At 32.7% G+C, this 27,759-nt stretch overlaps 1 protein-coding gene across 1 annotated transcript; it reads left to right on the forward strand.

Annotated features, from left to right (window-relative positions):
- Positions 1 to 7,375: 7,375 nt before the first annotated feature.
- On the forward strand, positions 7,376 to 18,289 carry LOC133191104 (uncharacterized GMC-type oxidoreductase Mb1310-like). Its single transcript, XM_061326796.1, has 11 exons — positions 7,376 to 7,548; positions 11,731 to 11,948; positions 12,223 to 12,412; positions 12,519 to 12,650; positions 13,522 to 13,643; positions 13,737 to 13,910; positions 14,040 to 14,190; positions 14,366 to 14,517; positions 14,611 to 14,788; positions 14,899 to 15,118; positions 15,372 to 18,289. The coding sequence occupies exons 1-11, from the start codon at positions 7,443 to 7,445 to the stop codon at positions 16,636 to 16,638; spliced, it is 2,910 nt and encodes a 969-aa protein (XP_061182780.1). The 5' UTR covers positions 7,376 to 7,442; the 3' UTR covers positions 16,639 to 18,289.
- The last annotated feature ends 9,470 nt before the right edge of the window (positions 18,290 to 27,759 follow it).

Consider the following 27,759-nt stretch of genomic DNA (forward strand, 5'->3'; position numbering starts at 1 on the left):
AGATAGAGATAGTAACTAAACCGTCTTGATAGAAACTAAAACTGCCATTTTCTTCCCAAATATGTTGCTAAAATCCATGTTACAATGTTTTCAATCTCACAACTGCTAAACGTCTCAACGGCTCAATTACAACGTCACAGCCTATGACACTGTGTTAAGAAAAGACAGAGGCAAAGAGAAAATTAAAAAAATGTAATAAACAGAAAATTCAATGTTTTGTAGTTGAATATGGAATTAATTTCACTCGAAGGAATTTTTTTTAATTTTTACTCGTGCTTCGTACTCGTGAAAAAAAATATATATAAAAATCATGTCCCACTTGTGAAATAAATTCCATATCCAGCTACAAATCATTGAATATCCTCTATATATTTAACAGAAGATACAACTGGAAATTCTGTTCAATAACATAGCAATCGAAAATCTACAGGTTTCATCAATAAATTTATGGAAAGCATCAAATATATTGATATTAGTGGATGGATGTTCAATTTAAATATTATAATTACAATGTACATAGCAGAAGTTATTTCTTTTAACTGAGTAACTCTATCCCAGTAAATTAGGAGTATATTTTACAAGTAGAAATAGAGAATATTTAATGTTTTGTAGTTGGATATGGGATTTATTTCACGAATGGGACAGGATTTTCTAATATTTTCACGAGTGCGAAGCACGACTGAAAATATGAAAAAAATTCTGTCTTACGAGTGAAATAAATTCCATAACCAACTACAAAACATTGATTTTTCTGTTTATTACATTTTCTTTAATTTCCCTTTGCCTCTGTCTTTTTTTAACACAGTGTCAGGCTGTGACGTCATAGTCGGGGGCAACATAATATACTGTATATACATGTACCTCACAGTGACACTACGTTTGACTTATGATACACTGTATCTATTTGCTTTTGTACGGACCACATTACACCGTAAGTATAAACCTTCGAACGGACACATAATGACTCTACATTTGACTAACTACTAGTATATATTACACTGTGTTTATTTGCCTTTACACGGACAACATAGTTAACTAATATCTGACTAATTATAATACACTGTATCTATTTGCTTTTGTACGGACCACATAACACCGTAAGTATAAACCTTCGTACGGACACATAATGACTCTACATTTGACTAATTACTAGTATATTACACAGTGTTTATTTGCCTTTATCCGGACAACATAGTTAACTTACATCAGACTAATTATAATACACTCAACCTTACCTTTTTACGGACCACATTTGACTGATTATTATACACTGTGTCTATTTGCTTTTGTAAGGATCACATAGTTAACTTACATCTGACCAATTATAATACACTCTATCTATTTTTTTTTTTGTGCGGACCACATTGGACTTATTATAATATACTGTGTCATTTGCTTTGTACGGACCACATCAGACTAATTATAATACACTGTGTCTATTTTTTTTATGTACATACCACATCTGACTAATTATTATACACTATATTTGTATTTGTGCGGACCACATAGTGACTCTACATCTAATTAATTATAATACTCTATACATATTTATTTGCCGCTGTGCGGACCATACTCTGTATTTGACTAATTATTATTACCTACTTGTATGTACGGACCATATAGTGACTCTACGAGGTGTGATCAAACAGCTCGGGAACTATCTCCGTAACTCCACAATCACAACTCAGATCAGAATGAAATTTGGCAGATATATAGTCATGAACATGATCTATAAATACCATGTGTTGCGTAAAAAATTGTTTAATGTTTATGACGTCACACTGTGAAAATGACGTCAGTATGTAGATGACTTTTGGCTGACTCAGTCTTACTCAAGCAAGGAACGGCTGTAAAGTTTAACGTAAATCTTGAAAAATCTTTGCAGTAATATATAATAATTTGCACATGGTCTACGAAGACAAAGGACTTGGCAAAAGTTTAATTAGTAATTGGATTGATTCTTTTAGTGAAGGAAGGAAGATGATTAAAAATATTATATTCGTTCTAGGTGCCCAGTGAAAGTAAGTTGGAGATCTCCTTAGTTGAGCAATTTGTATTGAAGTATCTCCGAGTCACATTTGAAAAATAGTCGAATATCTTAACAATAAAATAATTCTTAATCCCCTAAAATTTTAGTTACTTTAGACTTTTCACAGATTAGACTAATTATAATACTGTATCTATTTGCCTTTTTATGAAACATATAGTGACTTACAACTGATAATCACAGGATGAAAACTAGATTTGTTTCAAATTCTGTCATTGAAACTTTGTGACTGAAAGGCTTTCATTTGGTTGACACTTATCTTACGATGAATTCTTTTGAATTCTACAGTGATATTCGCAGCTGCTCACTGTATATTTAAAAAAAAAAACAAATTTACTACAGGTACCTACTGTCCTGTTTTGACCATAGAATGAAATATGGAGATAACGAACAGTATTCAAGCTCAAAGTCCATTAAAACAATACAGATCGGGAGCAGAGCAAACACAGACCCCCAAAAACAGAGGTGGGATTAGGTGCCATGGAGGAGTAAGCATCCCCTGCCGACCGGTCACACCCGTCGTGTGCTCCTTGTCATGATCGGTAAATAACGAAAAAAAATTCGTCGACAATTCAGTGTGTAAATAATGGCCTAACAATTAGTATGAAAAACGCCAGTCTGCTGATGACTTAATGATAGAATGTATTTTCTGACAAGGTCATTGTATCGACCATTGAACTTACGAAATGATGACTTTAAGCGAGACTTGTTTGTCAACAACTTACTTCGTCTTCGAAATTGTTCATAGAGCATGCTCTTGCGTATCGAATCAACTGAGAAATATACACACCATATGCAGGTGATAATGGTATATTGCTGCATAAGTAAGGGAAGTTGTCTATTGAAAAGTTTTAAAGTCATCACGTTTATCATAAAGCTTTGTTGTTAGATTACAATTAACGTCTTTTTCTAGTAAAATATCCAAATATAAAACAGATGTGTCAGACTCTGAGGTATCTGTTATTTCAAGCTCACTGGGATATATCGTGTCGACATGTGAATGGAAATAACTCTTGTTAATTGATAATATGTCGTCGATATATATATCTAAATGTCAAGTTGAAGGCCACAGCAAGAGATTTCTTTTTCTCTTGTATAAGATTTTGAATAAATTCTGCTTCATATGAATACAAAAATAGGTCTGCTGAAAAGGGGGCGCAATTGGTACCCATGGAAATTCCAACAGATTGTTGGAAGACCTGGTCTCTAAAACCCACATAGATATTGTCAATCAAAAACTCAAGCATCTTTTTAATTTCAACTTCAGAGTATTTGTGAGTACAATCACAATGTTTTTTAACAAAATAATTTTGCAGATGGCCAATGACAAGGTAAATAAATTTACGAGTTCCATTTTTATTGAAAAACAAAAACAGTTGTCAATGATGTCAAAACGCCTGGACTTTAAGTTTTCGTGGAGAATGGTTGTATACAGAGTTGAATAGTCGTAAGTTTTAGAATAAATTAAGGTCTTTTATAGATACATGAGATCAAATGTAATTTACACATGTAGCGAGATTGGTGCCTGTAATTTCTGCGATTATCCACATGTGATCTACTGACGTTCTAATTCTCTCTTTCTAGCGATGAATAATTTTTGCCAAGTTACCTTTTAATTTTAAGTATGCTTGAAATTTTTCATTAAAGATGTTTTATTCGGAGATGAGGGCATTTTGAATATTAATAAAAACAAATGTTTCCTGTACCTTTAAAAGAAGACAAAAGATAAAGATAAGGTTAATGAAATGGAACTTACCACACAACCTTTATATTAGTTTTTGTTACATAAGTATCTCAGGTATGTAAGATGAGCAATTTAAATTTAGATTACTGTTATTTTGAAGATTTTTTTCTGGTCTGTAACAATGCAGCTTTCAGTCTTCATATGAAAGGTTAAACAAAATAAAGTGACAGCTTAATTATTGATGCAAAAGAATTGTTAAAACATATTAAATGATTTTTCAATGCGCACCAATTACGAAATTGGTTTTTGATAATCCACTGAAACTTGATGACAGAATTACAGACTTTTGAACAAATTTGCATTCTAAAACAAGTCAAAAGATGTACCTTTGTGAATAATGGTAGTAGTTGATGTTTTCTATATATAGATATAATTATAAAACCATGCTAATAAACTGTATATTAATTTTCATTTCTTATTTTTGAAAAAAAAAATGAAATCAATTTCCTATCTTTGATAGTATGCGGCTTTTTATCATTAAACTATACCTGTTGAAAAATACAAACCATAAATAAAAAAAAATTAAATTAAAAATACATATACATGTATATATATGATTGCCTAGTTTATTAAAGCTCTGTGATGGTAAATTCTAATATCAATCAGTCTGGATGTAAAAGGTGAAGATAATTTGGTACAGTGACCATGCCCTGGGGGAGACGGGTGAAAGACTTGCCAGACAAAAGACTTGGTGTCTTCGGGGATGATCAACACTAAGGAGGGAGGAATGTGGCGAGTCAGGCAGGTTCGATCGCCGGTGGCCGGATAGCTCAGCTGTAGAGCACCTGACTGATGAATCATGTGTCCCGGTTCGAATCCTAGTCCGGTCCGTCACATTTTTCTCCTCTCCTGTTACCAAGGGCTTAGCTAGGGGATATTGATTGTGGAAACAAATAAGGGCCGGAGTTGAAACCGACTTAAGGCTCCCAATGGATCCATGGTGAAGGCCTATTGGGGGTATCCGGGAGCAAAATCCCCAGAAGCTCGTGGGATTTTAACATTTCTGACGGCTTAATGTGAACTTCCGAAGAAAGGAGATTTAAGGAACATTAGAAACTGAAAAAAAAAACACCAAAATCTGAAAGCTTTTAAGATCTGAAGTTACAAATCCTTGTACTGATATTGGTTGAAACGATTCACTGCAGGAGTCTATAATAACTACCTTTTTATAACAGAATATGATTTCTATCCAATGAGTTCAATTAAATAATTTAACCATGTATTTTATGGGTTCGCTTATTGTCTTAATTATTTTTCAGTTCATTCCCAAAGTATAATGAATAAAAAATTGAGAATCTCATCCATTTCAAATATACAAATTTGTTATCATTGCCAAGTTATGGATATCGTATTGTTAACAGTATATTCCAGGTTTGAAATAACAATAATCATTTTCATTCATACGATTATTCGACACATCGTACTTAACGTGAAATTAAGAACACTACAGAGTCTGACAAAGCTTCTTTTAATTTGGATGTTCTACTTGAGAAACTCATTAATTTCAAACAACAAAACTTTGTGATAAACGTGATGACTTAAACTCTTTCATCGTCAACATTCCTAATTATGAGGCAAAATACCATTATCATCTACATATGCTGGCTGTGTTTCCTATCTGATTCGATAAACAGGAGTATGTTCTACGGACAACCAGTTCTAACCGAGGTAGGCTAGTGATAAAATTAGCTCATACTACAAGGATGTTAAAAATTTCGTTTAAAAACAATGTAAAAGGTAGAGATAAAGAGTAGTGATCAATCTCCAAAAAACCACAAACAAGACAAATATGTGAAGAGGGCATAAAAAACGGACGCCTGGAAATCCCAGAGGTGGGATCAGGTGCTTAGGAGGAGTAAGCATCCCCTGTTGACCGGTCACACCCGCCGTGAGCCCTATGTATTGATCAGGTAGACGGAACTATCCGTAGTCAATTCAGTACAAAAACAAAGGCCTAACAATTGAAACAAGTCAGCCAAAATACGACCCAATGATAGGCTATATTTACTAACAAGGTCATTATAACGACCGTAAAATTTATGAAATGCTGACTTTAAACGAGGCTGTTGAATTCCCTGTAACATCAATTTACACTGTAACAGTGAGTATCCTTCCTAGCTTTAAAAATTGATCGTACTCAGAGCAAGCTCTTGAGTAGCGAATAAGATGAAAGACATAAACACCATAAGCAGGTGATCGTGGAATATTACTACATAAATAAGGAAAGTTGACGATAGAAAAGCTAAAGTCTCTCCTTTGTCATATTTCGCAAATTCTATGGTCGATACAATGACCTTGTTTGCTAATACATGTCGTTTGGTCAAATCTTGAATAACGTTTTTGAAGCAAGTTATTAAGACATCATCCTCATGGAGAATTGTTTACGGAGCAGTACGTTTACCAGATTAAGACAAAGGCTCCAAAGTATGTGACAGGTCGAGGGTGGATGCTTACTCCTCATTGTTTTTTTTAGAATGATTGCTTTTAATAAAATGTTATCTTCACATGTCATCAATCTTCTTTAGTCTATTACACATGTTACATGAGACACGTGAGATACTAGGCATTCATAAAAAGAGTTCGATACTCTGTGATGCTTTTGAACTACAATATAGTCAGAAGTTATTACTTCACAGCAACTCTAATTCAAAATTAACATTAAAAAAACTATATTCCAGTTTTTCACTAACTTACTAGAGTTTGATATACTGCCATTTATCAGTAAATACACAAAGTTGATAATCTACATTTGACTTATAAATTATTCAATTTTCCAATAAGGAGCCAGACTCGACTTATTTGGGTCAGTGAAGCCTGGATTAGTTGATTAAAGCCACTGAATGAAATGTCAGTGAATTAGATTAATATTCAGAATTTCTCCGAATCATTCAATGAATTAAGATTTTTACAGAAAAAAACCCAGTTCACTTTTTTTTCAGTTATTAATGTAAATTTTCTATGATATAATCCTCCTTTATTTAATTTGATCTGCTCGCTATTGTTTATTCAATTATTTTGAGTATATTCGTTTTGATTATAATAGTAAAATTCAAAGTGAAATTAGAATTATTTTTAACAATTAATCTATCCTTAGTTTACTCAAGTCATTGTTTGGTTAGAAAATTGAGATATATCATGTAATTTTGTGATATTATCGTTTAATGACTAACCACATGGTCTACTTTAACAAACCCTGCCTAGAGATGTCAGATTGATTCGAATTCTACACCTATATGCACTCTTCAATACCAATTCATGACTTTACGAGAGAAGACTAGACAATATATATTATTTTTCTGCGGGGAGATACGTCATCACCATGGATGTTCTGGGTCTCATATCCGTCATTTTGCGGTAACCGTAAATCATTAATTTTTTCTATTAGCATGAATTTGAATTCAATGAGAAGAATGAAACATAGGTGACTATTAAAAGAGCAAACCAGAAACAGAGCAAATGCAAATCATTTCTTAGGCATGACTATAACAGTCAATCATACAGTCCTAAGCCATTGATGTTTCTAATTAGTTTATATATAATGTTGATAGGTTACGACATCAGTTTTTAAACCGACCCTACCGTCAAGAAGAAAGGACTACAAAAAGAAATTTTAGGTCGACAGGCAAGAATCAAGGAGACGAACGATAAAAAATGTCCTTTCGGTGTGTTTGTTTACTGCTTTTGGTCGTATGTGATGTAATAGATGCACAGCTGGATTGCAGCATAATTTTACATGGGACATATGACTACATCGTCGGTAAGTCTTAAGCACTGTATGGTTTTATTTGCAGAGATATAGCCACTACGCAGAGAAAATATAATGCCAAATGTATTCAGCAACTCCTTTCGTTCGTTTGTGTGCAAATAAGCAACATTTATTAGTTTGAATTCCAGTGAATATGCCTGTATATAATTTAATTCACGGCAACCAATTTCCTCTTCATTGTCCCGAAGCTTTATTTAACGAAATGTTTTTAGAAAAAAATCTTTAAACAGTGTTTTTGTAAAACCTACGCACACTTTGATGTTCAATCAAAATACATGTAGCTAAAGGGAAATGTGTTTGACGTTTTAATATCAATAAATATTAATTGATAAGATTTGGGGAAAAATTATACAGTTCTGTTATATGATCAAATAAATAAGATAAATATTCTAAATTAATGTTTAAAAACTAACTGTACTTGTTTCCTGTATTGACTTTTGTCGAAATAAAACTGGTCTCTCTCTGAACAAATTTTTTTGTTACTATAATTTTAATCAAATATCTACCTTCGAAGCTGACAACTGAGTTAAATTCAAATTGTTTCCATAAATTTTCCTGTAATTTATTATATTTATGATTGAGTCTTTATTGATCATTTAATAAATTGAAGAAAATAACATTAATTGTATTATCTCTTCAAATGGACTTCATTTCTTTTAGTGATTTGTTTAAAGCAGGTTAAATCATACATGTATAAATATTGTAACTGACAGTTCTTTTCAATTACTGGAGACACTACATTGAGGAGAATTAATCATAGTAAATCGATCAATCAAAGTGACAGGAAATTCATAGGATCTGATTTAGGATATCTGTGAGTTGATTCAGTATAAATGAATCTACATATGACATTAATCTTAAAAACGATAAGAATTGTATATGCCATTATTTAATTAGTCTTGTCAGAATATCACCATTTAATTAATGAGATTTATCTTCAAAGGTGACATTTCTGCCACTGTGTTGTTATCTTGGGCAAACAAAGTTTCATTAGTAACTCTTAATTGTCTACTTGTTTGTTCCAAAACAGTAAATTATTTCACTTCTTTTAGAATAACCTTATTAATTACATCTCTGGAGTCTGAAGTGAGTGCAAATATGTTCCATGTATTCAGCAAACGCCAATTGATACAAAACTATCATCGGCTATTTCGACTGTAAAGCGACTAGAACTATCCTAAATGAAACTCATGTATAATAATATATTGACAACGATAATGGTGTATGATTAGAATAAAATGTAAAAAAAAAAAAATAATAATAAAAAAGGGGGGGGGGGACTATACAAAAGTTTCTTGGTAAAAATTCTGTATTATTTGATCTGACGTTTATACTTTCGAAAAAGAGTTTCTCTTTCTTCTTTGTTTGGGGGTGTTCTCGAGTCTTTTACAAAATAACTACCACAAAATGTAAAATCAATTAGAGAAAATTAACAATAGTTAACTGGTATAATTACAACATGCATGTATAATTTTGAAAAAATGAATTGCAAATATTAGCTTTTTTACTGTCTATTTTTAAGAAATATTCTTTGTTCGTGTACTAATTTAGTAGGAAATCGTTTTAGTTGTAATAATTAATTTTAACAAGGATGCCTTTGTTTTTGAGGTTAACAATAAAATTGCAATTTATATACATTGTCACTTAATTATAAAACAAGTCATATTTCAAAACCAAATGCAAATTTAAGAAAGAAGTATGCAATCCAAAACAGCAAAGGGTCAGTCACAAATTACATGGAGTCGGATGTATTAAACAATGGTAACAATTGTAAAATATTAAATTTATTTTCTTACAAAGGGATTTTGAAGACTTAAAAGGCCATTTTATTTCCGATCTGCTTCGCAGTACAGTTAAGGTGCGCAATGGAAATATCGGCATTTTTTGTGATTAAAAAGATATTCTTAATCTGGATGGCGATTCTTTTCAGTACTTTATTGATTTCCGACAAATGTAATTATTATTAATAACTACATATTGAAGACGATAAGATTTTATATTTAGACTTGTCACGTGATGCGGCAGTCACGTGATATAACACATATACTGGCAATATTGAGGTCACCTATAAATTTCACTAGTGCAAGGGCATAATCAAGTTAAAATTCTAAATTTAGAGTATAAATATTTTCAACACATATCGAAGTTTCTGAAAAGTGCTGCGATCCTCTATAGATTCTGCTATTTCATTGTTAAAATCATATTTATATGACCGCATTCTGTATTTTTTGCTGGTCAACGGCATTAAATATAGATATAATTAATTCATTTTCAAGATTTCATCAGGATCGCAGCACTTTTCAGAAACCTTAATGCTTCTAGAGTTTATATGTAAAAGCTTACTGTGATCCATTGAATGTATGCCCTTGCACTAGATCGATTTATTAAGACCCTTACATTACCCTCCGATGTACTTGCATACAAATATACGGTAGTATCAATTAAATAGGAAATATACGGAATATATATAAATAAAATCATAAAAAAGACATCGCATCCAAGTTAATGGCCTCTTAAATATCTTTAAATAATATTTTATTTAATTATAGGATACATTTTCGGTGTTAAAATATCTCTTGATCCGCCTCTCACTGCATACAAACTGCGTCAGGTTTTACGAAATGACGTCACATCGACAAGTGCATCGCGATCAGTGACTTGTTTATACCTTGCTATGTGGAATTTAACTAAAGACAAAACAGCATGTTATAGTAAGTTTAGATTTAGATTGATGGTTTCCTATAGTTAAAAATAGCAAATCATTTCATTTTCTAGTATTTTTAAGAATTGTTGGTTTTGTATGATGTCATAGTTAACTTTTCCCGTACAAATTAGGCTCCGCCCCCTTTTTGTAGCCTTAACTGTGCTGCGTTTTAAAAACGTTTCAGAACTCCCACCTTTACCTCTCCGAGTGACTTTATTTTACCCTCATGATAAAGTAATTAATTCAATTCATTGTTTTATTTATCAAATTTTTTCACAAATCGACGAGCACTAAAAGCAATTAATTTAATGAACATCATTATGTGCCAATGAGTTGCACATGGAATAACTCTTCTGAAAAACCACAATTCAGTATTCGCCGATAGAAACTGATTCATGATGACGACTTTTCCTGTCATATTCCCGGATACGGTAGATTTCATGCTGGACAAATTTAAGATAAATGGATGATTGAAATTCAAGTTATTTAAGAAACTACACGACGCCCTTGATTTTTCCCTAAATAGTTAAATATGCTTGTCAGATCATTGCATGAGCCAGATAATTGAGAGGCATTCTATTCTAAATATTGTTTGTATTAAAAAATAAATAACCCTATTTTATTCCTTTATTAATTATATAATTAGAAATATTTACTACTTTGAAAAAAAAAATCATATAACCTACCTACCAAGTTTGATATATAAGAAAAATAGCATATTGGACTAAATAAACTTACAATTTTACAAGAAAACAATTGGTATCTTGATTGGAACTTCTTTTCTGGCCACTTAATTTATATATTATATTATATTATATTATATTATATTATATTATATTATATTATATTATATTATATTATATTATATATATATATATATATATATACATACATACATACATATACATACATACATATTAGTATGATGCTTAAGTTTTGTAATTTACAATGTGTTTATAAATTTTTGTCTTATCGAAACGGGTGATTTTTGGTAAATGGAACTTTAATGACATGATTATTGCAAATATACCATGCTATAAAGATACATACAAAATGAGGTTAATCAAAACATAAATCCTAATTTTATGTGTTCTCTCCTAATAATGATATGTTGCATGTATGATTTGTTTGAAATTTAAAATCACAAATAAGATCGCGCGCATATTTTGTGGTGTTCGTCACTATTTACGGCAGATGACGACACAATGTGATTAAAAAAGATGAAAAAAAAAACATGACCAGGTAGCAAAGTCTGTAAGGTTATTAATGCAGTTTCTTCTTCTGTAAAGACCGCTTACGATAAAATTATATGTGGTTGAATTAATTTTATTCAATCTCCAATTTAATTGATTTTTTCCTTACGAAAAGCACACAATATAAAATGACAATATAATATACCTGTGAAAGAGTTCAGGAAACGAACATCATTCAATGAATGTCTCTTGTAATCAGACTGTCTAATTCTGTAGTGGGCGGTGGAACATCCGGGTCAGTTATTGCCTCTAGATTGTCAGAGGATCCAGACATCCGGGTCCTTTTATTGGAGGCTGGAAAAGCGGATGACGAAACATTTGAAAGTCACGTGATCGACACCCCAGGTCTTTCCAACAGCCTCGTCGGAAGCAGTGTAGACTGGAAATACGAGACAGAACCTCAACAGCATTGTTGCGATGGCGTCAAAGACAAGGTATATCCCACGAAGACCTAAATTATGGCCTCACATAAAGTACAGTAAATGCAGTAAACGTATAATTGGTCAAATTCACATTTTTGTTATAACTAAAAAGATGTGCTTTTTATCCACACTTGTTTTCATAAATATCTTCATTGAGGAAATGGTAAAGAAAACAAGACAAGATTAAGATGTATTTGGTTTAAAAAAACAATAAAGCAAATCTTTAATGTGAGAATACGGGTTAGTGAAATAGATATTTTACTTAATAACAGATTTTTCTTCACAGAAAGTCAGGTTATCACGTGGAATGGTTTTAGGAGGTACATCAGCGATTGATTCAATGGGACACATCAGAGGAAGTGAGCACGTTTTCGACGAATGGGAGCAGTCGGGAGCAGAGGGCTGGAACTTCACTGGTGTAAAAGATTTCTACAAGATGGCAGAGGATGTGAACATTAAACGCGTTCCACTGACAAGTTTGTATAAACTATATAAAATCTTAAATATATTTTAACTTTATGGGTCTATAAAGATGCACGTCATTGTACTGTCCAAACAGAGTAATATTCATATGACTTTCAGCTCACAGAGGACAATGTGGGCCTGTACACGTTATGGAACAAAAAGATGACTCCTTGAGGTATTCTATGTTTAAAGCTGGAACGACAGAAATGGGCTGGCCAGTGGTGGAGTGCAATATTGGAGAGAACATTGGTAACTTCTATTAACGTGCTTTGTGATTTTTAATCATCTTAGAGGTTGTCAAACAAGTATTAAAAAGAATCAAATATCTGAAAGGAGATGGGCGAGCATAGCGTGCAGAAAGCCTATAGCTTCAGATATATCAAAATCATGTTCAGTTTGTGAATTTAGTATTAAGAGTAAAGTTCTCATTATTGAAATTTATGAAATTATGATAAACAAAACTTTTCTGAGGAAAATTTTCTCGGCAAAATTTATTCTTTTATTTAAAAAATTAATGTGGTGTTCGTTGGGTTCGAACCCTAGCAATAAAAATCCTAAGTATCATTTTCTTTCGAGACTATCACGCTAACCAACTAGACTACACAAGTCCTGATGAAGAGTGGCATTTAAATCATGTTTGTGATATGACCCTTGACTTAATGGACTTCAAGTATTTCTCGAAAAGATGCGAATGTTATGTCATAAAAGTATATTTTTAAGGTATAGTGGGTCATTGTTCCATATTTTTGGTAATCAAAAAATGTATATTTTTATGCAAACTTTGAGGAATAACTTTCAAAAAGGTGGAGCGAAGACCCACTCATATCGAAAAATAGTGTTCTAGTATGAGAAAATGACCCTTTTTGTCCGCTTTAGTGTGTGTCTAAAATTTCACAGGCAAATAATTTCAATCTTTGAGGGATTCTTGCAAATTGTAGAGATTTTACATAAAGCATATTTTAGTATTAGACGACATGTCAAAGAAAATTTTGATATAATTAAAATTTATTTTTTCATCTTCATGTTTGTCACACTGTAGGTTTATCGCTCGTCATGTTCACCCATCTCCTTTAAGTATTTTCCACTTGAACTATAACAGTCTCATCATTTTGTCATTTAGGTCTTTGTCGGAGCCAGCTAACAATAAAGCATGGGAATCGTATCAGTTCTGCAAAAGCTTATCTTAACCCCGTGAAAAAAAGGGTTAACTTAGATATCCAAACAGAGGCAAAAGTTGTAAAGGTTTGTTATCGATTCTGGAAGCATTATATTTGTATGTGTGTCCCTTGTTTTAGAAATGTCATTCATAGAATATTGATTCCATTTCCCTTCCAGATCTTAATTGATGAGTATGATCTCCGAGCAACTGGAGTGATATTTGTCTACAAAGGAAAGGATTACACCATCAAAGTGCGACATGACGTTATTCTGGCCGCTGGTCCCATAGAAACACCTAAACTATTAATGCTTTCTGGCATAGGAAAACCAGATCATTTGTCTGCCCTGAATGTAAGTTGTAACAAAGTCATTAGGAGAGGAAAGAGAAAACCAAAGAATCCTGATTAGAATAATATTAATAAAAATGAGTTCTATGAGAGACTCTATGAAAATGAGGATAGTTTGAATATTCTATTCCAGATAACTGTTTTAGAGGATTTACCCATTGGAAATAATTTACAAGATGGTTACGTAGTGCCTCTACGGTTGTACGTTAACCTCCCAACATATCGACCGGACAAACCCATGGAAAACGTACAGAGATGGAGAGATTACATCTATCTTAGACGAGGTATGTAGAATGTAAGGTATGCAAGTGGAAGGTTTCCCAATAAACATGCAAAGTCCATCGGTAAATAAAATTAAAAAAAATCGGTCATCGAACTTCTGGCAACTTTTTAATGAACTAATTGCTCCATTTACACTTTTATTCGTCTCGCTTATAAATGCATTTTGTTTTTTTAAAGGTGAATTAGCAGATGGACTCCTTGATGCACATTATTTTTTGAGAACGTTACCAAGCAAACCAACACGATATCCAGACATTACAATATCTGTTGTCAACATGTTGCCAGATAATGACCACTCACTATTAATGAAGATGAACGTGGGAAAACATGTATGTACACGTGTAATCGTGAACTCGATAGTTTTACTTATTTATCTTCATCTAGGGGCTCTCAGATCTTTATTTGGATGTGTATGATTTCAGTTGAGAGACACTTGGTATAAACAAGGAAGAGGGAAGAATGGTGTCTTGTTGGAACTAACTTTAATGCATGCTAAAAGTCGTGGAACAGTCCGACTTAGAAGTGCTGACCCCAACGACCCACCAATCATAGACCCCAACTACCTAGCAGAGTCTGAAGATGTGGAGGATCTACGAAAAGGTAAAGAGTAGAGGGTGGTTAACAAGGATTCAAAATATCCAATTCTCAAATTGAACTACAAAAACTTTCTTTTTATTGTTGTTGAAGAGAGCTTCTTTGTTGCTTTGCAGGTATTGAATTCATTCAAAGGCTTGCCAAAACTGGCGCATTCAAAGCAGTGAATTCGGAGTTAGAGGAGAAATTTGCAGAATGCGGAAATCACCCAGCCAACTCTCAGGCTTTCTGGAGGTGTTATATTCGATATTTAGGATACAGTTCAAACGAACTTGTGGGGACTGCACGAATGGGTAGACTAGAAGACAATACTACAGTGGTAGACAGTTCTTTACGGTGTGTACATGTATATTGTCATATTTTGAATAGTTCTTAAGTGCAGATTCAATAACATTTCCAAAATATATTAACGAGATATACCTTTTCCTAAATAAGATGAGTATTTTATTTTGTATTTTATTTTCTAAATCTGACTTTTAGAAAGTGCCTTAAGTGTGAATATAATTTCTTTGCCGGTGCATCTTTTTCAGATGACAAGTGCAAATGGTTAAGTAAAATGTGAAAATGTTGACATTGTATTTTTTGGCAGAGTAAAGGGAATAAAGGGTTTGAGAGTAGCAGATGCATCGATAATGCCACAGAGTACAGGAACAACTCGAGCGTCGGTGATCATGATTGGAGAGAAAGCTGCAGATATTATTAAGAGAGATTTCAAAGAGTCTAAGGAAAACATCTATAAGCCCCATGCATTTATAAAAGCAAGTAAAACAGCAGAAATGAAAAATTTAGATCCACTTACATCAAGCATTTATGACACAAAACAATCTCTTGTCAAACTTGAGAACACGAAACCTCTAGATCCAGTGACATCTCCACTGAACACGGCATCAGAGACTGATCTGTTGAGTATGTTTGAACAACTAGTAATGGATCCCATTACAGATCCAAGCCCACCTCTAGGAACCGAAGCAGGAAACCTGGGCATTGGTACTCATTTAGCCTCGGGGATCTTAGATAAATCTGGTCGCCTTTCGGAGAATGCTTTATTACAGATTGTAGGAGCTTCATCGGGATCCACAAAATCGACAGCAGGTGAAATATCTGCTTTGGCAAGCACTCAAAATGCTGCTGATCAACCAGCGGATAAACCAAGTGCGACGGCTAATTTCGTCAAGGCCGCAAGAAATACTATCAAACAGGCAAAGAGTCCACACATTAAGGATTCTGCAAGTCCAGATATTTTCTCAGAAATCCAGAATCTTTCTCTAGATTTGCAAACTACTTCAAAAAACAATAAACCATCTCTTTCACCTAAGGTTAATACGTTGAGTATTGAGAGATCCAAGATTCCAGCAACTACCAGAAAAAATCCTGAAAATTCTAAAGCAGAAGCAACAAAACAAAAACCAGTTAAGAAAAATGGGAATTCAATAGTTAAACAGAAATCCGCTCAGTCACATCCAAAAGTAAAACACCGTATAATTGATATGCATTCAATAATGAAAGGGCAGTCTGCTCCTAGTTCAGTAAAAAGAGTTATTGATATGCATTCCCTTTTAAATAGTAAACCGACTGTCTCTGTAGATGCTACAAATCCTCAGTTACCGCTTACCCTTGATGGTGTCCTTAAAGCAAATAGTGAAATAAAACGTCCACTGTCTGCTTCCCTTCAGAGAAGTCGTGTGTCTACTGAAGGCACCGAATCTTTATTTGACAATCATAGAGAAGTGTTCCCTAGCAGGGAGCCGGATGTTCGAGGTTTTGGAAGCAGTGCTGGTTCACTAATACCTAATACTTTACACACGAGAAGATCAAATCGCAGGCGAAATGCATTAACAGGAAGTGTCTTTCCATGAAAAAGTAAACTTTATAACTAAAACAGACTCTTTAACTAAAGGGAGATTATTTATTTGGTGTACAGGATGACAGAAATAATAAATCAATTTTATTGGTGAAAGATATGTGTAACAGCTGTTTCAGACATCTTTTCTGTTTGGTCGGTTTAATATTCGTATAAACATTCATATAAACCTGAAAAGTAGAAAAAAAAAAGTCTTTTATCTATGCATAATGTTGCCACAATTTCAATCATAATGAATTCCATTGATCACGAATGCTCTATCTTCAAAGACAATTACAAAACATGAGTCTTTGACATCAGGTGTGTGATTGAACTAATTAATTAGTTGTTGTGTTAATGTCAAATAGGACTTACCAATCTTTTGGTTTTTGTACAGTTGTGCATTTTCTTTGATTTGTTTACATAATTTACAACAGTGCTTTCTGTAATCGTCACAAAACAACTCGGGTTGGTTCGTGTAAAGACATTTCTGCCTCCAAGAGCAGTGCTCGTATTGTCCAAAGTCATCACACTCCTCACCTTGACCTGAAATATATCCACAATGATATGTATTGGTAAGAAATCGTAAACACCAAATACAAATATGTAATAGGATGAAGAAATAAATTCAAGTATTTGTCCAGCAAAATATGTAAAGGTTAGTAAAAGATAAGAGACCATACTCAGTTAAACCCTGCAGTTATGCCCTACATGATACACATGTATGAACATGTCCATTAGGATGTGTGACAGACTAACTATAAGTGAAAATAGATACCAGACAAGAACATATATGCTATATGAGCTGCTATGTAACCGTATGAAAAGAGACACAAATATATCCAGCATATATGCCAAGGTTAGGAAAGATAGACACAAAACACAAATATGTTAGGCATGATATGTAATAGCTAGAGAAGGACACTAGACACAATCATGTCAAAAACGTGACGGTATGTAAGAATACACCTCAGAAAGATAAATATTCAACATGGCATGTAGATTTTGAAAAAAAATATATATATATACATACGAAAATATAATGGATTGATAAGAGAAATACCAGGCTAAAAATATACATGTATCAAGCCTATAATGTTTCTGTAAGAAGAAAATATATACCTTTAGTTACAAATTTATAGCTACATTAATTGTAAGGGTTATCAAAAATATACACCATACATTAAGATATCTGGCATAAAATGGTACGGTTAGTATAAATGAAAGCTAAAAAAATATTCTGTATAGCATGTCACATATACAAAATATAACAGTTGGTGAGGAAACGGTAGATTATGCAGCATAATCATTTAGTCTCTCGTGTTAAATCGTTCATCATTTCCAGTGCTTACATATTTTTTTCATTTTTATGCAGTCACAACAAATTGCAATAAATTAAACTAATTCGTCTTTAAAACTCTTATTGTCGAAAGTATTCTCTGCTAACTATGATTTTAAAAAATATTATGATTTAGAGCTTAACGAAAAATGTTGATGGGTACAAATTGATGGGGATTCTTATAACCATGTATGCCTTTCTTATATGTAGAATGTCTTTAATGTATGGCTCTATTGACTGTGTTTTTTGTGTATAAGTTTATGTATAGCTGTTTTATATTATCAGTATTTGAATTGTAAATTAAATGAATAAATAATTCAAAAAATTGTCTATGATGACCAAAGAGAGAGATTGAGAGAGAGAGAGAGAGAGAAAGATGATTATGATGATGATGGTGATGTTTTACATTAGCCTCTCTTAGATATTAGGTGAGAGAGAAAGAAAGAGAGAGATGGAGTGAGAAGGGGAAATGATGTTTGCATTAGCTTCTTTTAAACATTAGGAATATGAGAGAGAGAGAGAGAGAGAGAGAGAGAGAGAGAGAGAGAATATGAAAACTTCTACTCACCAGATATGATCGTCATAAAAAGTACACACATGATGACAGGAAAATACAGACGAGGCATTTTCCACACTTGTTGATTAGAAAGGATCAGAACAACTGTGAAATACTGTACAAAGGGATGGGATTATTCTTTGCCCTTGGACTCTTTATTTTGTTCACAGCTGGACGTTTTATATTATCTAAAAAATAAATAAATAACGTTTATTATTGTCGTGTTATCCATCACATACTAGAGCATAGCCATGTACCATATTACATTTCATAACATTCGAAAGATTTATGAATTTGTTTTGTTTGAAACACATGTACAGTATCTCAGTAACTTTATAGATATCAAACAAATGTAATGAAAAACTTAATTACCTGATCTCAGGTATCAGGGATCTCTGAGGACTCTGTTTACAGTTCTATTTTGATACTAGCATTTTGAACGTCTTAATTAGCGGTCGACTGAACATCGGTTTTCCTGTTTTAATAAGGTTCAGCATGGAACATCAAAAAATAAAATAAATTATTACATACATATGAATGATATATTTAAAAAAGAGAGATATAATTTCTTAAAAGATTTTCAAAATGATTAAAGCTGCTTAAATGAATTTGGGACTAAGGAGTAATTGTAGGTTAAGATAGGCCGTGTACATAAAAAATCTAACGTAAGATTCAGAACTGGTTACTCATCTCAATACATGTAGCCCATCATAATATTCATAATAAATAAATAAATAAATACAAATACAAAAATGGACGATTCTAAAGATCAAAATGTATATATGCATAAATATTTAAAACCATTAACATTCAAAAAATTCAAAAATATTTTTCAAACATTATGTTTAAGGCTCTTTTAGAAAATATTATATGAGGAACTGTAAAATTATGTGAAAAGTAATTGTATTCACCGTCAGCTATTTGACCAATGATTCATCATTTATTACTAGTTACGATTTTATTGTTGAAGCTTGTTTTCTTAATTCTTGTGAATGTACATTAAACATTGTTTACAGGATTTTTCACAAACGAATTCAAACTCTAGTACTAATGAAAGATGTATTTTGTGTATGGTAGGCACAATCTTTACAATGTGCAACCATCTCATTAGTATCGACAATACACACATCCTATAGCAACTCTTCCAAATGAGTTGTCTTGCTACTATTCCACTGGATGTAAATGGGCATCTTCAGAGATAGGTAAAATATGATTTTTTTAATGTTAATTTTGTTTAACTTAAAGATTGGGGAAAGACCTTCTGCACATTTAAAGTACATAGTTTTATGACTAAATATTCGTATCTTTTGAACAATTGTTTGAAGTTCAGTTTTTGAAGGGTTACATCACAACCAACTCGCTATAGGTTGCATACCTAACTGGTGAAAACTTTTGTTTCAGTGTCAATACTGATAGAAAGTTTATTATTTGAGTTCCATCTCTGAAAACTCATAAAATAATATTTCCTTTTTCACTATAGAAAAAAATGTTGATAGGATTCCTAAACTTCATAAAAATCCTTATAAACTAAGATACATAGCGGGGTTTAGTTTATGGTCCACTAAACCTCTTTCCTAATTCCTCACGAAAATATTAACGGTAGTGATGGAGAAACTTCAGGAGTAATGTACAACAACACATTCGAGAAGCTGTGTTAATCAGATATGGATATTTGAAAACTCCAAGGAACTTTTAGAAAATATCTAAAATCAAAATTTTTTTATCAAAATGAAAGCATCAAAAAGCACGACTTTTCAACACTTTATACAACTATTCCCCAAGACAAATTAAAGACCAGGCTTTTTGACATCATAGACTACTGCTTTGTCAATGAAATAGAGCTTGTAAATTTGCATATCCTGTCACTAAGCATCATCAAACTTACTTTGTTAAAAGAGTTGTGATTCTAGACACAAGTACATGTACTCAGAGAATGATATTAAAAGGATGCATAAGTTTCTCAATAACAATATCGTTGTAGTTTTGGGAGATCAGGTCTTCCCACAAACTGTTGTAAATCCCATGGGTATTAATTGTGCCTCTTTATTTGTAGACCTGTTTTTGTACTCATATATGCTCAATCCTCCATGGCACCGGATCCCACCTGTAAATTTTGAGGTCCGTGTTTGCTCTGCTCCAAATTTGTATCGTTTCATTGAACTTTCGAGATTGAATACTGTTCGTTATCTTCATATTTCATATGCAACAGAATTTATTTAAAAACTTCTACTTGAAAATAAGAAGTCTCTTGCTTTCGACTTCAATTCAACATTTACCGTTCAATGTAGCCTAGTGGTGAGGCGTTCGTTTGCTGATCGGGAGGCTCTGGATCGATTCCTGTTTTCCGCGCCGGGTCAAATCTAAGACAAAAACATATGTAGTGACTATTCCTTTGCCAAGCGCCCAGCATTAGAAATGAAAGTCAAGGGTCTTTCGGATGAGACCTTAAATTACAACTGGTCAAAGCATTTTAAGATACAACTTTCACACTAAAGCAGAGCCTTTACTATAGACAAAAGATCGTGAAAGAATAAAATACTCAGTAACAAAAGGGATTTCTGATGAAAACAGAAATCATTGAATAGTATTTCATTCAACTCCCATATTTCTCAGCTTTTAAAAAACAAATCTAAACCAAATTCAATACTTCTTGGGGGTTTAATTGAAGAACCATTTCTAGCAATGTATGACATGAAAAAATGCCATATGCAAACAATTAAAGTTCTTCAAGCATACAAATTAATGATGCTTTTCATATGTATCCTATTTTAAATGAACGAGAAGTTAACAATAGAAATTAAATAAGAAATTAAAAGGTAATTTTGTTTATATTTTAACAATTTAAACCATGTTTAGAATAATTTGTTCTACTTTATGCTTCGGTCAAGGTACGTTCTCAACGGGCACCTGTTGTGGTGAACCAAAGCACTATTTGATATAAAATCATCTCAACAGATGACAGTGTGTGAAAAGTTCTGGGCATAATTTGTCTCTCAGTTAGACATATTTATGTAAAGTTAAAAATGATTACAGACGGAGAAGGTTACACTGACAATTAGTATACAATACATATAATTAGATATGTTATTATTTATCATGCTTCTAACTTGCGCGTAAAAGTATTACTTCTATGAATGTCATTACATCTTGATAAGTTGTATGCTTGTCAAAATGTTTTATAAGTTTAATTTAATGTTAAGACTAAAAATTATTAGCTTTCCAACAAACCTTACATAATTCTATGCTTAGAACTGAGAATGATAAATCAAGCATCATAAAACTAAATCTGAAAGCCGAACTCCTTTTTTTTTATAATCATGTATTACTTTTTAAGCAAAGATATAGGCGATGCTTAAGATAATAATAACAACAGATGATAATCTTGACAAAGATTTATAAAGTGCGGCTAATTATCAAAGCAAAAATAAAATCATATGAACTTTTTATGAATAAGCTAACAACATTGCACATACTAGTAAACAAAGGAATGTACATTTACATTTCACTTCTAAAATTTTTACTATAGAGTATCAATAAACACCAATAATTTACTTGATAGATGTGGAATATGATTCTCAACACTGAGAAACGATGCACATTCATTATTTATTTTGATAATAATGTTCAACAAGTGCAGACCTGACCAGCTTCATCAGCTTCATTCCTGCTGGATCACCAATGGACATAAAAATATTTCATCGTTTAGTAACTCAAATATCCCACTAATAGTGATGCAACCTGAAATGGATAATGTGATAGGTATGGTATTAAGATAATTTTGTTTTTAGATTGGAGTTTTAGCACATTTTTCTCCTTTTATTGATAGTTATTGATAGTATGATATCTACAGACTGGGTTATCACAAAAACTTACAGTATGAACTAAATTAGCATTCAACAACCCTAGACTTAAGTTTGACCGACACTAGAGCCGTGGGTCTTGATAGTCACCTGAGCCTCATACATTTCTCAAGATAATAATACTGCTTTAGTCCCACCTGAAGTAGAACCCTGTCCACAAAAAATGTACTTTGCTGGAGACTCTATCTTCGCTATCATATTCGTGATGAAATGCAAGAGTAAAGACGATAAGCTATACTGTATAATAAAAGACCAACTAATTTCCAAACTAGGAATTTGATCCGTGGGCATGAATTTATATTTTATTAGCTAATTATAATCATGCAAACAATTTGCCTGCTACATGTCCATTTGTAATGAATATTTTCAAAAATATAATGTACTTTCAATATGCAATTCACCTTTGCCTCTCCCTAGTGTCTGAACCATTAGACAGAGGGTCAGAAATTTGACACTTATGGTACTAAAGAGTTATTTACCTTTTGGTAATAAAGTATTATTTACAATCATTTGTCTACTAGAAGTCAATGAGAATAGAAAAAATCCAAAGGATTAATGAATTTTAAATTCATAGCCAACTTAGCCTTCACCCCAACCCCTTCGAGCTTAAACTAAGGGCACATAATATTACACTTTAGATAAAAATGTTAGATAATCCTTGTAATCATATGATCAGTTTGCCCACACTATATTGTTATTAAAAAAATTCAAAGATGTATCTTCAATATATGACTAAATTAATCCCATCCTGATCACAGGAGTCCTGATTCTTAACTTTTTAAAATTTATTTATCTATTCTTTTATTTTATTATTTCTTTTTTAAAAAACAGTTTTAGTAAGCGGTAAAGTATTCACTGTGGTCGTCCTAACAGATTTTACTGCTAGATGCCCTTGAGTATTTTTTTTTTATAGATTTAATTATTTTCAATATAAAATGAACATATGCTGTTGTATTCAATATCATACATCCTGTAAAAAATACGACACATAAACAGGGGAAAACCCGTGAACCCTCTGTATGAATCAGCTAAATGAATATTCCTTACTCAAAATTCTTAATAAATGTAAAATGTAACGATAACTAGCAGTGTTCATTTTTCTAAAAATAGTAAAGAATGCGAATCATAATCAGGACAAAACGTGGACACCTGGAAACACCAGAGGTGGAATCAGGTTCCAAGGAGGAGTAAGTATCCTCAAAAGTCGACCCGTCTAACCGCTCTAAGTTCTGTGTATTGATTAAGTAGACACAGTATTTATCGTCAAAATTAGCTAAACAAATTATATAACACTTGGTTTTAAACATGTCAGACAAAGTACTACCCAACGAAAGTTTATATTTATTAACAAGACCATTATTAGGAACATGGAATTTGCTAAATCCTGCCTATAAACGAGGTTCTTGAAATCCTTGTACCATCAACTTATTATCAATAGCTTGTCTAGGCTTAAAATTGATTATATTAAGAGCAAACGCTTTCCTATCAGTTGGGAGACATTCACACCATATGCATGTTAAAATGGAATATTACTACATAAATAAGGGAAGTTGAGGATGGAAGTGCTTAATTCATCTTGTTTGTCATAAAATTTAGTAGTTATTATGCTATTACCGACTTTATTATTACATTTTCAACAGTGAAATACTGTGATTTATTTATTGAATAAAAGTGATATTCTCTCACAGTATGAAAGGATACCAAAATGATATTCTCTCACAGTGTGAAAGGATATCAAAGTAAGTAAAAAATAATTTCTGGCCTGTCATAAGATAGAGATAGTAACTAAGCATCTTGATAGAGCTAAATTTCTTCCCAAATATGTTGCTAAAATCCATGCTATGTAATGTTTTTAATCACACAACTGCTAAGCTATGACGATTCAACCGCTCAACTATGACGTCAAGCCTATGACACTGTGTTAAGAAAAGACAGAGGCAAAGGGAAAATCAAAGAAAATGTAATAAACAGAAAATTCAATGTTTTGTAGATGAATATGGAATTTATTTCACTCGTGAGACAGGATTTTTTGATATTTTCACTCGTGCTTTGCACTCGTGAAAATATCAAAAAATCCTGTCCCACTCGTGAAATAAATTCCATATTCATCTACAAAATATTGAATATCCTCTATATAGTCTGCGAAAAAATCAAAATATGAAACAGATGTAGAGCACTCTTTTATTTCAAGTTTACTGGGAGATGTTGGCCCCACATATAAATGAAAGAAACTGTTATAAATTGATAAAACGTCGTCAGTACATCTTAATGTCTAGTTGAAGGAAACGGCTAGAGCTGTCTTCTTATACAGAAGCAAAAACTTCATATGGAGTGATATTGACTAACTAAAACTAGCTGCAGTACTGTACCTTTCCGAAAAAAAATTTCGTAAAAGCACAAAAGCTCGATTTCACAAAATTCATACTTATAGACGGATTTCATAATAGAAATAAAGTTCTGTCGCCATTTCAATATCTAGGCACTATAAAGATTGTTTATAATTGAATATTTTGGATGCAATTGTTGAGGAATATCTGCAGGGATTGATTTAACATGTCAGACAAAATATGACCAAAAATATGTTGTATTTGCAAACAAGGTCATTATAATGATCATAGAATTTTTCGAATTGCTAACTTTAAACGAGACTGTAGAAAGTCATGTTACGTCGACTAATTTCTCAGCATCCTTCTTCAGTTTAAAAATTGGTCTAACTGTTCAATTTGGGGACATTTGAAAGACATGAATGAAAGTAACAATTGTTGATTGATATAACATCATTGATGTATCTAAATTGAATCGAATTGAAGAACATAGCATTTTCTCATTTAGAGGTTTCTAACAAATTCTGCGTCATAAAAGAGCAAAAATTAGTGTCCACCGGAATTCCAATAAATTGTTTGAATAAGTGGTCTCCAAGAACTACATAATTTATATCCTGTCAATGAGAAAGTCCAGCATCGTGTTGATATCAATTTCAGATTATTTGTGCGTAGAATCAGAATTTTTATCTAGTTGATTTTGTATGAAATATGAAGATAATGAACAGTAATCAAGCTCAAAAGTCCATTGAAACAATACAGATTTGGAGCAGAGCAAACAGGGACCTCTAAAAAACATCAGAGGTGGGATCAGGTGCCATGGAGGAGTACGCATCTCCTGTCGACAGGTCACATCCGACGTACGCTCCTTGACCTTTGATGAGATTCGAAAATTTCAGAGTTCTAATTTTATTGAAGAAGCCATTTGCCTTGGTCAATCGTCAAAAACTCTGGTTTTTAATTTATCTCGAGAATGGTTGAATAAAGTGTTTGAAAAGTGATATTTTATGCTTTTGATTTCGAAAAAAAATGTGATTTCAAATTTCTTAGCAACATTCAGAGACCTATACAAAGGGGCATTGGAATAATTTTGTAGAGGACTTAGAGTTTATTATAGTTAAGGAAACTGTTTGCCAGCTAAATACCCAAAGCAGATAAGATTTTGAAAGATGTATTCTCAATACATGTATATGAACAATTAAGCTTCACCCTAATGCTTTAACCAGTGGATGCTTACTCCTCGTCGGTACTTGAGTCCACCTCTGGAATTCCCGGGGGATTCGTATTTTATGCCCTGTTCACAAATTTGTATTGTTTGTAAATTTTTTGAGATCGATACCTATTTGTTATTTTCACCTTTTTCATTCAAGACGACATTTGTTACCCTTTACCTATATATGGGATATACCAAAACCAGTTGACATCGATTCGGCTGTTTCTGAGAAGTAATTAAGGTAAGGTTTGCGATCACAGGGAAATAACTTTTGAATCACTTAAGCGTTTGAAACCGGCTAAATTTAAACCAGCGATACTAAGCGTTCAATCGCTAATGAATTTCGTCTGTCAAACACCATGATGATGGGAACTAACAAACGACATTTCCAGTAGAAAATCGTATAGCAATTTAGCGGACGTATGTAAAACGTTTAGCGTGATGCACGATTGATGACCCAATAAAAGAGGACTATAGTAAGTTTATTTTCAATACGGAACTGCGCAAGTTAAGCAGTTATTCAAGTCAGCAGGAGCAAAGGTTCAGATGTATAGATAGTTTTCAGTTGGCCCAAATTATCAAGAGTTATTTCCCGTTGGCCGCCATATTGGAGGTCAACATGCTCATATTCCTTCATTATTCAACCAACTTTAACTTTTTATACTGGCCATTGTGGGGTAGGAAGCATTGTTTTTCTAAAAACTATACATTTGTTAAAGCCTCCATTTTTCATAATTTTTATTCCATAAAGATTTTCCTCCAAATATTTCTGCTACACCTTCTTAAATTTGGTAAGACAAAGAGGAAAAATTACCAGGTTGACCACTAAGATGGCGGCCAAGGGAAATAACTCGTAGAGAAAATATGTCGTATGAAAACTATCTATTGTAAAACATGCACTTCATCACTTCAATTAAACATGTTAAATGACATCACAAAGGAAAGAAAGAATAGATGTGGGAGCATCCTGTTACACTCTGCATGGTCTGTGTAGTATGCACTCCGAACAGGGAAGAGAAGCCATGGAGCATTTGACAGTTTGATATATTTGCACCACGCAGTCAGGTAATTATTTAACTGTTAATTTTAAGTATCTGTAGTTCATAATCGCGTATTACAACTACGAATTACGGAAAGTTGTCAATAACCTAAACGGACATATACAGATCAGGGTCCATGTTAATCCGAGATTCCTCTGACTCTAATCCCTGCTTTTATCTGTTTATATTCTGATATTATGAGATGTATGCAGGCGAATCTCGGATAAGGTGCATGTGACTAAAACCCCGCAATGCAGAAAAAGTTGTCATCCAACTTTTTTTTAAATCTCTCTCTCTCACACTTTTTATTACAATCCGGAAAGCATTTTCTTCATTTTTTTTTTTAATGAAATAGTTTGAATTATTGATTGACACTTATTCAGATCTAGGCCTAGTGTTATTTATTACTGAAAATTAGTTCTCACTGAAAAAAAGGTCTGGAGCCCAAATCCATTTAAAAAAAGGTTAAAAAGAGGGGGATTTAAAGTCATAAAATCTTGAACTCAGTTTTAAGACATTTTCAAAACTTTTCCTATAAATTTACTTATATGCACTGGCTAAATGTATTTAGTTCCAGCATTGATAAATAAGTTTTACTGATTGCTTAGCTCAGCTGATTGTCCTACTCTGACAGAGTTAAATTTTGGTTCTCTCAAAATAAATACATGTTTAGTTGGTACTTGCAAATATTAGTATTTTATTTTATTTTTTGGAAGTAACCTTTGATGGGGGCTTATTGAGACAGCTGGCACAGGTTGGAATTATGACACAATACAGGTGAGCTTTTCTAAAGTACAGTTTGTAATTA

The sequence above is a fragment of the Saccostrea echinata genome, unplaced genomic scaffold (assembly GCF_033153115.1).
Source record: "Saccostrea echinata isolate AGI-Se365-2 ecotype Australia unplaced genomic scaffold, CSIRO_AGI_Sech_v1 ptg000023l, whole genome shotgun sequence".
Classification (NCBI taxonomy): domain Eukaryota; kingdom Metazoa; phylum Mollusca; class Bivalvia; order Ostreida; family Ostreidae; genus Saccostrea; species Saccostrea echinata.

Coding starts and splice junctions, on each gene's coding strand:
- LOC133191104 (XM_061326796.1), top strand. CDS start 7,443: ATGTCCTTTCGGTGTGTTTGTTTACTGCTTTTGGTCGTATGTGATGTA. Junction 7,549..11,730: donor GACATATGACTACATCGTCG/GTAAGTCTTAAG, acceptor CTAATTCTGTAG/TGGGCGGTGGAACATCCGGG. Junction 14,518..14,610: donor AGATGAACGTGGGAAAACAT/GTATGTACACGT, acceptor GTATGATTTCAG/TTGAGAGACACTTGGTATAA.